The following is a 14,927-nucleotide window of genomic DNA, read 5'->3' as shown; positions in this document are numbered from 1 at the left end:
TTGTTTGCTTCTCAGCTGCCCTAAATATGCTCATGATGGAGATATCTCAGTTTCCTCAGATGATCTGTTCCACTGCTGGATGCTGTGTACAGACTGCACAGGGGGATCGACTGTCCCTTGGTTGGGCATAAAGAAAGAAAAGAACCAAACAGAAAGGCAGGTGTTGGTTGGGTATCCTGTAAAACTAAGCTCTCCTTTATAGCAAATATTGATGTTTGAGATCTGTATGTGCTATCAGAATATGGAATAATCCCTCCTGACAAAGGCATATTTGAATTTTGTTCATATCTTTGCTTGGTTCCTATGTGAAATCCAGACATTAAAAGCTCTTCTGTAAAAGCAGACAGGACAGTTTACAGTAGGATCTCCGAAACTTTAGGTATTAATTTATACAATGTACATGTATTACACAGAGGAAATTACTGTGCTATAGTTACATTTAAAAGCAGGCTTGCATTTTAAAATCTGTATGAATTTCCCCTAACAGACTTTGATTCATAGATTCTGTCAGGACTAAGGGATAATCTCTTCTCACCTGCTAAAGAGCACAGCCCCTCAGATGTAGGGAGCAGCATACTAAAGACATACAATCCTCATCAGAAGGACTTCAGTATAAACATGATACTGCTTTGTAGTTTGTTTCCATCTCTAGACACTATAGATTACACCTTTTCCTTTGAGAGACTAGAAAACAAAGGAAAGTAGTACAAGAACATAAGCAAATAATTCAATTTACATAAGAACAGGGTTTAGGGGGGACTTGCATAGCCTGAACCTCAGAGGAGCACGACCGGTACAGAAGAACCACTTAATATACCACACTGCTTGTAGAAGGTACATCATCATGAAACACTGTGCAGCAACAAGCAGCTCAAAGGCATTTCAAATATAATCTAAGAAGTCAAGGAATTGTTTTACTAGGGGAAACCATCAAATGATTCACACTGAAAGCAGAAATCACTTTCCCTTTAATGTGCACCTATTTTTACCACCAGCATTTGTTCATTTTCAGAACTGGTCCTGCTCAGTCAAGAGTTTTCTTTCCAGAGACTGCATCACCCAGTCTGACCAACACACTTACGCCTGTAGTAACATCATGACCTCAACAAGGTATCTTGACTACACTACAGCATCAAAACAGGGAGAAACTTTGGGGGTATAAAGCATGAAGGTCTGGTTCCAGTACAAATACACAAAATCAAAGCATAAGAGCAGAGGGGGGGAAACAAAGACGTAACCTAGAAACCACTATGATAATATATTGCCTTGCATACCGTCTGCTGCAGAGACAGGCACAAAGTACCTGTGAAATTTTTCCCATTGATCAGAATTTTCCAACAGAAGTATTTTTTCCTATGGGTGAAAAAAGTTTATAATTTATATTTTCCCCAGTTTTTGTTAGAAAACACTTAAAACATGGTGTCAGTAACGGAAAGTGGACAACATATTTTAGCATTTCAAATCTTTTGATCAAATGCTCCATTTTGATTCTTTCCAAATAGCAATGTTTGAAACTATTCCATAAAAATGTGGGTAGTGTTGTAATTGGGATGAAGTCAAGTGGCATTTTGTTGCTCAAACACCACACCAAAGTGCATTGCCTTTAAGTGGAGGGGGTTCAGAGAGCCTTTTCTAGAAGTGAGAGCCATAAGACCTTACATAAAGAAAGATTTAAAAGAAAATAAAGGAAACTGATTTAAAGGACAGGAGACAGATTTAGAAACAGAATAAGCAGTGGGGAAAAAAGATTGAAATGGAGTGAAAACCTAGAGAAAACAGCAAGTAATCTGGCTACACTGTGCTCCTTCCACTAAATTACAGCCTCTGTGCCTGGCGTTCTCCTAAGGGTGGTTTGGGAGGAATGGAAATACAACGTGCAAGTGTGCACAGGGTGCTGGTTGTCCACAGCCTGCTTCCAGTCAGGGCACCTCAAAATTCCCTTCCCACAACTGCGTCTCAACTCTTCGAGTGGGGAACTCAGCAGAGCCCGCACTTACCTTTTCGGACTCAAAAGTGTCTAACCAGGCTCATAAAGAAACTTCAGTAGCAATCACAAGCACAAGATAAATACCTAATATCTGCTGTCAACTCATTCAATTCAGCGTGTTATCAACAGTAGAAGATCAGCATTAAACAATTACCAATTCTGTCCTCAGGGAAAAGCAAAACATTTCCAGTCAAGACACTGAGGAAGATATTCCACCTTGACATGATTCACTTAAGCATCCTGCCCAGCAGCCCTTCTGACTCCCAGTGTGTTGTGACAAACTGGGGTATGCATGCTGGAATATCACTAACGGTCTTCTCTACTTTTGCCTACCTATGAGTCCCATCCCTCTCCTCTGCTGTGGGTGCAGATGGGTTTTAACAGGCAGAGGGCTTGTCCTGCTATCGAGTCGCTCTGGGAAAGCCAGGAGCTCCCATGGACACTTCTCCACTTAGTAGGGGTCGTTGTGCATTACCCTAATGTCTTAAGATTTCAGTAAGAGAAAAAATGGCAAGGGAGGGGACAGAAGAGTGTCACCTTGCTCTTAAGCATTGAATAATCTCATTTAGGGACTGCTATCACTGGTGTTTTGGCCTTGTTAATTTTCTCTTCCAAAGGTAGCATTCAGACACTCGCTGGCTTTTGTCTATTGCTGTCATCAAGGCATTTGCATGCACTAATCCATGACAAATGGTTTCATTTGATGCACATCTGATTTCCTTGCCTGCCAACTAGAAAGAGATAATAGGAATACCAAGAGAAACTAAATTAGAACTAAAGGAGTCATCTATTTGTTGGAAAAACTCAAAACAAGGTTAGGATAAACACCACCCAGGCAGCTAACTTAATGGAGAAAGCGTTGAGGTTTCAGCCATGGAAAGACAGTTTCTAATTACCTGGGGGGAGAAGCTGCATTTTAAAGCCTCACAAAAATACAATATTACTACAGAAATAATTATAGTACAGATGTGGGAGCTGGCTTAGACAATCATTCTCTGTCAGATCCTGCCCTGGCATGCTGAAACCAATTACAAACTCAAAAACCTCTGTTATCTTCAACTCATCTCTCACGTTCTTGTTTTAATGCACAACAGTGACTTCTGGCTGACTGACAACCCAAATTTGAAAGCATCCCATGCAAGTAACCAAGGAGAGGAACTTCATGAGTTAATGATATTCACAGCAAACAGTGTTAGTGTAGCTCTGACAGCTTATGGATTTAAGCAAGATTTTTAGATAATGGAAATCTCTTATTAAAACAGCAGAGAAGGTTGATTTTAGGGAAAAAACAACTTCTGGAAACACCAGAACTCCTTTAAGTTCAGTGCTCCTGCAAACCAAAACAAGAGCTGGTAACAGCTAGAAGGACACATAAGACCTTCCTCGTGTTTGCATTGGTGTTGGATTTGAAGTCTGTGAGGTCTCTGTTTCTTTTGCGGAAGAGGCAGATGCTGGCATCTCTGAATATATGCTTCCAGGCAGGATTCATTTATCAGGATGAAGACTTGTTTTAGGTAGCTATGTGGATAACAGAAACCTTATGCAGGTAAGGTTTTTCCCCAACGAGGAATATCAAGGCAGAAACAAGAAATGCACAAAGATATCAAACCGCTTTTTTTTTTAAGTTACAGTTTCAACTTAGGAAATTGATTCCTCAAAAAAACCCATTAAGTCCTCAATTCTCCACTCAGTTCTGATTTTACATTAAAACATGAAACAGGCTGGTGTTCAAAAGCTTCTGAACTGTAAAATTAGTAGATTTTGAACTGTATCCTAGAAATAGCTATATATTGTATTAATATGACTAGATATTTCTATAATAATTATATTTTAGTGCATTTTACCATAACTTCCTTAACCAAAGCACCTTTAGCCAGATCTAAAATGCAGCTAAGTTTTTCCTCTGAAATGCATTTTTCAAAATGCATCGTTCTGAACACTAGCTTACTGTTAGTTTCAATGGTACTTGATCTCATTTCTGCTTGGTTTTACGTTTATTTAAATTCAGAATGATTCAGAATGTGAAAATTTACTTCTTAATAGGTTTGTATAGGCAAATATATATAATACAGATACTTTTCCATCCTTGAATCTATTGATGTTATTGATGATGCCTGGGCAGCACATAGGGAAAAAGGTGCTAAACAATAGGTTCCCTTCATTTATTCACATTCTTTTAAAAAATAAGCATATAAATCAATGAAACCAATTTTCCAAATAAACTACCCTTGCTTGCTCCCAACCACTTAATTAAACACAATTAACTCCAGTTTGTTTTGGCAACCAATTAACATCATGATCAAATATAAATAGACTCTGCAAGAAAAGATTAAAATTAATAAATCTTTAACAATATAGTAAAATTACACCAAAGCTTTGCTTGCCAGAAATATTTAACGGCATTTTTGAAGAGCATTAATGAGGACAATAAAAAAGATAATAAAGTTTTATCAGAGCGTGTGCAGTTAAGATCCTGAGGCTCTTGCCTTCACTCAGGCTGATCTATAGAGCCTGGTGGCTGCTGAGATTCTTTACAACATAGGAAATTACAGTAACAAGTTCCCCACTTTCCAATAGGCTGACATGTATGTTCATAGGAGTTTTCCGATCAAGTTATCCATCAATACAACTTTCACTTGCACGTAAGTTAACTACAGAAGTTATTTTTGCTCACTGCTTTCAATAGATTCACTATGAGGGCTCTTGATTCAGATTTGTCATCTACAGAAGACAAAATTAATCCAATAGGAGCTTTGGATTATGCATGAGTATGGATTAAATGTTTATTTTGATGTGAACCAGCAGCTCTCCTAATAAGAGACAAGGATCACCATTTAAGCTGCTTTTTAACTGCCTATTCATTTAGGGAGAGGCAAGATGCACGATATACAAATAAAACTTCACAGCTCATAGAAGAAATATTTATGCACAATTTTCAAAAGAGCCCATGTGACTGTCAGTGGGAGCTGCTAGTGTAGAGCAGACTACTCCCAGATTACTTGTAACTCAAAAACAAGGCACCACAATGACAGCACCCTGGTGGAATGAAATTCAGCCATCTCGGACAACAGATTGTGCATGTGTTCCACTTCAGTTGGTGATTCTCAAGGAATCACTTTCACATCATCCAGAAACTAGTAAGGTCCTCCATTCCTGCCACCAATTCAGTCCCCAAGCAAAGCTGTTCTCTCAAAGTGAAATGAAGATTACAATGGAACACTACGACTTAATTATTGATTATCATACGATAGCAACAGCGATCCTGTACCTGCTGTCACTGAAGTGACTTTTCAAGGGCAGGACTGCGAAGGAAAAGGGGAAAAACCTGTTGTTCTGAAAGGAATACAGAAGGCAAGAGAGAGATGTCAGATAACAATCTTCTAAATAGAGCATAGAAATATGAGTCACAGATACATACATGGGGCTTTGTAACTTCATTCAGCTTAATTTACACCCCCAATTCCCCATTGTGCATCATTGACTGAGTCTTATAAATTTAGAGTCCAACTGTGCTGCAGTCCTCACGGTCCCTGCCTAGAGCACAATGAAAAGAAATCTCCATCACCGGTCCCATGCAAAAAATAAGTTTAGCTAGAAAGAACTGCTCTGTACAGAGCATCTGGAAATAGCAAAAATGCTGAATCCTATCAGGAAAATAAATCTTACCTCACAGCAAAGGTTGATTTCACAGCAGAGTGGAAAAGAAAACATTCAAAAGGAAATACAGAGATTATAGGTGGGATAGGATAAAACAATATGAATCTTAATGGGAGAAAACATCTATCTTATGAGGAAATGCACTTGGATATTGCCTTTTAAAATATAAATGAGCCTTGGACTAAAGCAGGCTAATCATTAAAGGCAGGTTTCTGATGTTATCAGCAGAAATACTTCAGCACAAAGCAACGTAGTTTGCCTTTGGGGTTTATATTTGCAGGTGCCAAGTTTTCCTTGGGACTTAACCACCATAGTATGAATTCTCAGTCTTTAATACCACGACAGCGAGCTACAAATAGCGCAGTGCACCGAAAGGTCCCTTCATGACTCACCGAGGCCCCAAGGCGGCACTTGGAGATGGAGGCTCAGCACATGAGCGTGGAAGGACAAGGTGCCTGCCGGGGCCATCGCAGCAAGAGGCACTTTGTGGTCCCTGTTTCCCCAGAGCAGTTCTGCCATGCAAAAAGGGACATGCTTTGCTCCTGCCTGCACGGCTGCCTGCAGAGGGGCCTACGGGAGAGCTGAAGTGGCACGGGCTGGGGCTAGGAGCACAGCCAGGAGGAAGGCCAGAGGAGGGGGTACCAAACCAGAGCACAGACACTGCCAGTACAAAGTACACAGGCAAGAGGCATGCCCTTTCTCTCAGAATACCACTGTTACCACCTTGCCACTGCTCTTTTGTACAAGGCGTGTGGCAGGGGCGATGGCAGAAAACACAGCCATGCTTCCAGCAGCTCCCGCAGAGCTCTGCTGGGGACAGCAGTCTGCCCAGCGCCCCACCGCGCATCTTGGCCACGCTGTTCTTCACAGTCCATCGAGCTGCAACACACACCTGCTCCCCTTCAGGTTGCTTCGTCTCCCCGGATCAGAAGTAACAAGGCATCACATTCAGCAGCATGACTGGTGACAGCTTTCCTCCACCTGCAACCAAGCTGTGAACCTCGCAGCTACGCACCCTTCTCCGGTGAAGAAGGGAGGTGTCCTCTTGCCTTTGACACTCCATCGAGTATTGGTTGCTCCTTGGCAATGCCTACCTACCCTTTACCCAAAAGACAGGAGCCCATTAAAGTAACAGCTTACAGACTCCAGAAAAAAACCCTGGCTGCAAACACACCTTATAACCATGTTGTTTCTTTTGGAAGTTCAATTTTTCAGAAAAAAATAAAAATAAAAATCACAGGGTACAGTAATTCTGGTAAAGTCTGCTGCTGTGAACAAGTGCATCACACAAGCACAGTAGGCAATTCATCACTATCATGCCGCTAGCAATCTTACCTCATCCTTAAGCGTTGATTTCATTACATCAGTTCTCTGCCTACACAAAATATATAGGAATACATTTGTCCACATACATCCAAATATATTTTTTTCATGTGACTAGGAACACAGTAGGTACCTCCAACCTGGATTTCTTTACTTAGCAGTTGTAGTTTCACATTTTCAAGAACAGACTGTGAAGGCCAGAGGTATATAACAGAAAGGTATCACGAGAGAGATGATTTCCAGTGAGTGACTGGAATAGCTCATCGTGAGCAGGTTTTTCTGATCATGAACAAACTAGGATACACACAGTGCTTCCTGTGCATTTACTGATGCAAATAAAATCTGAATCAGGCCTTAAAGCTTATAAATTTGTTCATTTTAATTAACACAGCAAGAAACACCAGTTGTCAGCTTTCATGCCCATGACATGATCTGCTGGATACTGGCTAAGTTGTTGCATGGTAATTTGGACATTGTATACTGAAGGAAACAGTTAGCATTCACACAGTTTGATTAATGGAATACAATTCTTGCTAATCATAGAAACTATATACATTTATATATTAACTACCTAGTCTTACACTTGCTTCTGTCAATACCAAGAACAAAAAACTGTTGAATTCACCTTATACACCTCAATTGTTCTGTAAAGTAACAACACTTATTTTATTTACACTTCCTTGCGGAATTAGATTCAGACCAACATTCTTCACAGTCTGTTTTGAACTGAATAGCCAAGACCTGAACTAAAATTTTTTTGCTCACAGCCACAGACTCAAGTTTCTGCAAAATGCTGTCTACTGACAAACATGCTCAGAGCATCTTTAGGTTGAAGTTGCTTGTTTGTTTGTGCAGAATTACTTTGAGACTGATTTTCTTCCTCATAATATGAGGTACAGAGAACCACTTCCTGAGATGATTTTTAATGTGCACATCGTTAACTACTGTCACCATAAAATGTACTTCATGTTTAGCAGACATACAACTCCAGCTTTGATTCAGTCCCTGATTTCTTTCTCTGAATAGGCCTATTTTAATTAACTTATTTGCAAATGTCAGCATTGCTACAGTAGGTACATGTTTCTGCCTTACATTTTTACACTGTATGTAATACTAACCTAGCATCCTTAATGTGTATCTAATTATTTTGCACAAACTTACAGGTGAATCCAATGTGCTTTCCTGTATTTTTAAGCAACACGTGGCCAGTGCTGTCCACTGCGATTCAGTACTAGCTGATGGTCCTCACCAGGACCAAAAGTTCCCTCATTTATGCAAAGCCAGAAAATTTACTAAGAATTGCACAATTGAGGGTGGGGTGTTGTTTTTTTATCTTTTCAACTTGAATCATTTGCTCTGTTAATATCTTGCTGTCTTGCCAAATGCCAGCACCTACTTCCTACCTCTGGGCAGGGTCAATCCTGTCAATCAGATGATCAACGGAGTATCACAGGCACTCAGCTAACTCTGCAAATCACAACCTGTCCACTCTAATCCTCAGGCCAATTCAACAGCTCTACAGCTGTGTGTATCTCGGAGCCTAAAACGGCCAGTGTGGAAGTCTTCTCATTACTGCTGTTTCTTATTAAATCACACAGAAATGACACGCTTGAAAAAAATGAAGATTTGTTTTCACATAAAGTTATTTCCTGTGAATGCTTTCACACGTCCTTTGCCTAACATAATTTTCATGAAAATGAAATATAGCCATAAAAAACCTGAAGAAAGCCATGTGTATTATTCAAGGGGAATTACACTGCAATGTTGTTCAGCTAGCTTACTCCAAAGGTCTCCTCCGGATCCCAGCAAAGATGACTGAAAATCTACTCTACCCACCTCACCTATCAGACTCAAAAGGAACAGCCACCAATCCTTAGGGTACTTAACAGCAGCATTCAAACTTTTCATTGTGTTAATGAGACAAAAAGAATTCTTGAACAGGTACAAATAATAACACATCATCCATCTTCTATTCAGGCAATATTTACTATGCCCTTACTATCTGTGCCCGCGTGACAACATTTCATAGAAAATAAAGCTATAGTCAATTACAAATACTGTCACGTAAAGCGGTTTATCACATTTGTTTTCAGATTCATACCTTCTGCTAAGCTGTCTAACTGAATAAAGTCGTATTGAATTATAAAACTAAAAATTATACTACACTGAAAGGAAGCTTTAAACTTTTGTGACTGGACAGTGTGTAGAAATTATTTCAACCCATTCAGACACTTGCTTAAGAAAGTTTCAGAAAAAAAAGAAAAAGCTCAGAAATCTCTGATGATAAACTAACCTTTTCATATACTGCCCTTGATTTCCAAGGTTTCAAAACTGGATTAACCGCAGTAATACAGATGAGTATATTTACTGTGCTAATCCACTGAGTTCAGTTCAAGTTTATTATGCTAAATACACTCCATGAGCATTTTATCTTTTACCTGCACCTTCCTGTGCTCTGCAAGACTCTTATTCATCAAGTATGAAAAGCACAAGACAGGGTAGAACCTGACTTTTTAATTATCTTGTACCAAAGTAGCCCCACAATGGAGCTGAACATCTCAAGTTCTCTTATTTTAGAGCATCTCATTATCTATGGAAGATCACGAACTGAAAGAAAAAGGTATGCTGAGCATGCTATTGATTACAGCTATATTTGCCATGATTCAATAAGTTGAAATTTCATATACCAAATATTAAATTACTGAAATTATGCACTGGCTCATCTGCATCCATTTTTTTATTCACTTTTATTTGGCTGAACATTTTAATCTTACTTACACAGTGACTAACTAAAAGTAAATGACGCATTCCTAATATTATAAATATGAAAAATAGGGTATGCTCAGGGACTGCAGTTGAATACATTAAAACCACTCAGTTTGCTAGTTAACGTATTTCTATCCCTTTTACGTACAACCTTTCACATTCAGTTGGCAGAGTGCAAATTCATGGCCCTATGAAAAACACCGTCTTGATTTTCTGTTGTGACAGCAGAAATTGTCCAAAGTCTCTAACAGTTTCCCTAAAGGACGCTCACTAGCTGGCACTTCCCAGGTGCAGCACAATTTGAATCCGAGGTGAACATCATGTCAAATTCCACTCATCTGTCAATGTAGTGGATTATTTCTTGAGAGACTGAAATTGGCTGCCTGGGATCAGAACACCATCAATCTTATTCATGTAGGGTGCAGAGAACCTGCCTGAGAAAGGCTCGCAGGAGGGAAAGCTTGGCTGTTTCTAAGTAGGTGATGAGGCAGCTGTAAAGCCTTCACTCTATCTGTATCACATCTCCAAGTGAAAGATTTTGTCATTTTTCACATTTCCCCAACACTTGGTATGCGTTCAGTGTCTTGCTGTTCTTGCTTCATAAAAAAGGTGATTTTTCAAGCTTAGGCAAATGTTGCAGAGCTCTGAATCTGCCCATTTTTTCTCATAATGTCACTTGTTTCAACTGATTTTTACAAAACAAGATTACATTTTCCTTTTGCCTTTTTGTTTAGCTGAGCTGTTTCTCCCTATTTTCTTCACTGGGGGAGAGACTCAAATAACCGGCAGCATTACTTGCAATTGCATTGTAATAAATATTTTGTTCATGTCCCTGAAATTCCCAAGAACCTCACCACTCAAACTTCATATACTCTCAAACTTCGAGTGCCATCTAGTAAACATAACACCATTAGTTAATCTGATCATCTAACATAGCTACCGAGAGCTGGTCTTTTCAAAGATTTTAGGTCTATTTCTTCATACTATGTGTATTTTATTACAAGAAAGCAAGACAATGCACATACCTATGACTTTTGGACAAGGAAAGTAGTTGGGAAAACTTTGAGTCATTAGGTTGCTAAAGACCTGCAGTTCAAGACCGTCTGTTTTCACTCTAATGGCATACCTTAAAGTATTAGTTGCCACATTATTAAATGATTCATCACTGAGTTAACATTTTCCATCTTTCATTTCTAAAGCTTTTAAAACCTCTCCCATCCAAATTTGTAAAGCGACATTCTTGGCCCATCTAATTTTAACCAGATGATAATACTGTGCTAGAATATGCCAACTCCTCAATCTTTAACATGGCACATACTCTTCAAAGCACAATTAACAGTTGAAAAAGTAACATGATCCATTTCTATTAATAAAAACACAATGAAGTTACTAATGTGCAGTCCCTGTGGATCACAACAGTCAAAGCGAGCTGCATTCTCCACTGCTAACCTGTGGGATCTATTCTGTCTTTACAGGCATTTAACTCCATTGAAAGACAGTCCCAAATACCCCTCGGGGCTGCACTTTCGCATCCCCATCAGTTTTCAGATGTAAACTTGAGAACCTTAGAATAACTTTCTCTCATTTATGCTAAGGCAAACACCCAACCTCCAGTAAACACTAATGAGTATGAGTGAAATTTGGTGCCATTACTTTAAGTAGCAAATCCATGTCCAGTTTGGGTCAGATACAGCAAAGTTATCTAAACTTGTGCTGTCACAATGTCTTTCAGAGTTATACACCCACTCCAGAACTGCATGAAATGGGGAGAAGGGGATACAAATAAGGACAGAGAAAGAAACAGAGAAACTAAATGGTTATCCAAAATGGGATTCCTGTGTTGGGAAGTTGTTAGAAGATGACCTTAAAGGATGAATATTCCAACATCAGATTGGCAAAGCACAACACATTAGACCCACCCAAAAAAAGATCCTGTGCAATATAAAGGCAAGAAACTCATAAAAGTTAAATGACAAAATGGATTTTATCATTATTCAATCATTTATCAAGACAGACATAAGCACAGGCAGAAAGCTTGCAATCTCATGGCATCCCACAGCTGATCTCAGTCCTACCTGGTCTGTGCAGGTGATGCTGCTGGAAAGTGTGATGGAGGGACCCCTGACAGAGCAGCATTGCACAGGCACTTATCCACAAATACAGGACCCAGGACATTGCAGAGACCACTGCCATTCTCTAAACAAAATATTAGACAGACATTATTATCCATTGCCTTACAGCACACAGAATAGTCAGCTTCCATTACAACTGTATTTTTAATTTTATTTTTTTCTTTTTTACTCCTTTTGCTAAATGTCTTTTGTCTCTGGGTTATTATTCTCCTCTGCAGGAGGCAGTTGTCATACAAAGGTCATGTCCAAAAAGGACAGCTGAGGTAACAAGATGTCAACACAGGAGCCTGGATAACTTTAACAATTCAGTGTTAAGAATGAAACTAATGCTCTGAGGTCTAAAAAACCAAAACCAATGTAAACAGAAGGTTGGAAAATATTCCCATGCTGGTCCGTAGCTGAATTTACAAAGGAGTTAAAAATCAATAATTAAAAAAAAAAAATCACATGGCCAGCTAAAAAAAACATGATGTCCAGGCAGTATCAAAACTACTTTAAACACATTATAGATAGGCATACAACATCATCAGGTATCTGAGATGCATTTCAAAAATACTCCAGCCCCAAGACTGGAAGGCTAATACTGACCTAGAAGGTAACAGGTTATTGTTCTGACTTTTTCGAGCATTAATTTTTAATCATGATGCTGTCTGCTAAACGAAGTAATTGTTTCTCAGAATTATGTTCTAATCCCCAGATGAAATCAGCTTCTTTTTGTTCAATCTGTGCATGTAAAGGGACTGGAGTATGGCCAGACTAAATTTCATACGTCCTCTAGAGAAGATGTGATCTTTTCACAAAGCAGATTGTGTCAAAATTTTAAAAAGATTCCTATTGCAAAGGGAAAGAGCAATTTCTTTGTCTCCCAGTGCTGGCATACTTGGCCATCCAATACAGACAACTGATTTTTCATACTTGTATTCATTATTGCACCAACTGGTTAAATTTCCCTCTGACTTTTTAACTTCAACAGCTCTTTCTCAATGCCTGCAAAGATTAGGAGGTTTGCAAGGCTCAGCTACGCTACACATCGTCCAGTTCCCTTAACAACACCTTCTGCTGCATTTCATATTGCCAAATTAATCAAACTTCAGGCACTCTCCTTATTCAGCCAATGACATGATGCTGTTTTCTATCTAATAATCCAATCAGCTGAACATCATTTTCACAGAGCAAGAAAGACTTTGAAAGATTAAATCTCTCACATAGAAAATCACATCCTTATAAAATTAAAAAATAAAAAGTCTGTATGTGATATATCAGGGGGATTACTGCAGTGGGAAAATTAACAATATTAAAATAGTAGTAAAATACAGTGGTAATAAAACATGTGCATATAATATATTATTTTGCCCCTGATTTTAAAGCAGCACACAGTCTTTGGGAAGCTGTAAGTTTAATTGGCTGAAAAGAACCACATACTCTGACAAGTATAATTAATAGAAAATACCAAAACATTATTTTGATTACCATGAGGCTCTTCCTTTCTCTATATTGAGTGTTTGATGCACTGCTTCGCATACAATTAATTTCATTTCCAACTGTTTACTTTGCAGTATACGGTGTAGTTTTTCTCCTCTCTTTTTAGACCTATTTATCTTGCAAAATAGATTCAATCCCCTCAGATCAGGGAGCTCCCAGTAGGCTTCACATGTCTTCAGGAATTAATGCCTTTTGTCATATTTGGTGCTCCCACACTTTTCATACAACAAGGTAAGAGGGAAAGGTGACCCTCACAAAGGGATTTTTAAGTTTTCTTAAGCTGAACTTTAAATATCCTAGCCCAACAGCAAAGCAAAGCCAAACTTCCACAGCCTGCTAAATGCTCCTGTGTCTTTCCTCGGGCATCATATTCTTAACCACATGGACAGCAGACTGACTTAACGCACTCAGGCTTTATTATTAGCGCTCTGCGCTTTCTTTTTTTCTTCTCTTTTTTTTTTTTACAAAAACCTTCCTCAAACTACACCATTTCAAACTACCTTTGCTCAAAACCCAGCATTTCTTACAAACGTTTCTTCATGCACTTGTTTGTCAGCAAACTGCTGTCACATACACACAGATCATCTTATCATTATTAAGAAACACAACAGTAAGTATTCCCCCACTTATTATCTGCTTCCTGAATCTTAAATCCTAAAGAAGCTTCTTACCTGAGTAATCCAACCAAGAGCAGAGCACTCTATTAGTGTTCATTGGAAAGATCTAATACTTTTTTAAATCCATCTGTATCACAATAAGGGATTTTTAAATAGCTTCCCAATAATCTTCTTTATCAGGATTAAAAGAAAAAAAAATCTCTTTCGTTACAAATCCTGTTCCCAGAGTAAAGAAGACATCTGAGCTCTCAGACTCTGCCGTCAGAAAAGTGGCCAAGGTTTGAGGGGTGGAAACCTTCTCATTTTCACCTTTAAATCAGCTCCTAGCATCACCTTCTGCTTGATGAGACCTTTGAAGTGATCTTGAGATAATTTGCAGGTTCCAGGATACTTAAGGATGAGGAGCAGTTTATGTTTAACGACAGAGCAGCCTCACTCCAGCGCTGGCAGTGCAGAGTAAGGCAGCTGTACGTACGCTGCTATACGATGCTGTAAGTACCGTAGCCTATTTCAATACATCCCTGCTCGGGAAAGTATCACATGCCTTAAAGCAACACAGCCCTCGGTTGCACGCCCCAGCCAGGGACTCCGCTAGTCGCCGAGGCTTAGCAACTGGAGCTGCATTTAAATACCGGCACTCAGACTTTGCACAGAGCAGAAGAGCAGCTGGTTTCGTCTGCGAGGAGCAGGTATGAATGGGCAGAGGAGGGTGGAAGAGCGCTGATGGAAAGGCAAAGCCCTTGGAGAGGTGAAGGACTAAATACCCAATGAGCAATCTGGGAGATGCGTTAATTCTGCTGGCTGAGGCTTTATTCCCCAGGCATTGCTCTTGCACTTATTCGCAAGAGGGAAGTGATACTCAAGGGAGTCTCTCTTCCATTTCACAGGAGAGCAGCGTATGCTTGTGAACGGGGAGGGGTGGTGCAGGCAAAGAGTAACAAAAACCACGGGTGAGACAGGGGA

At 39.4% G+C, this 14,927-nt stretch overlaps 1 protein-coding gene across 1 annotated transcript in view; it reads right to left on the bottom strand.

Moving 5' to 3' along the window:
* Positions 1–11,926, bottom strand: part of TAFA1 (TAFA chemokine like family member 1) — a 227,168-nt gene extending 215,242 nt beyond the window's left edge. Inside the window, exon 1 of the mRNA XM_059823360.1 lies at positions 11,809–11,926. Within this exon, the coding sequence (XP_059679343.1) occupies positions 11,809–11,926 (118 nt within the window). The remainder of the gene's footprint in view (positions 1–11,808) is intronic.
* Positions 11,927–14,927: the final 3,001 nt, after the last annotated feature.

The sequence above is a fragment of the Gavia stellata genome, chromosome 12, assembly GCF_030936135.1.
Source record: "Gavia stellata isolate bGavSte3 chromosome 12, bGavSte3.hap2, whole genome shotgun sequence".
Lineage (NCBI taxonomy): Eukaryota > Metazoa > Chordata > Aves > Gaviiformes > Gaviidae > Gavia > Gavia stellata.
The sequence above is the reverse complement of the archived record's forward strand: the minus strand, read 5'-3'. Positions and strand labels throughout refer to the sequence as shown.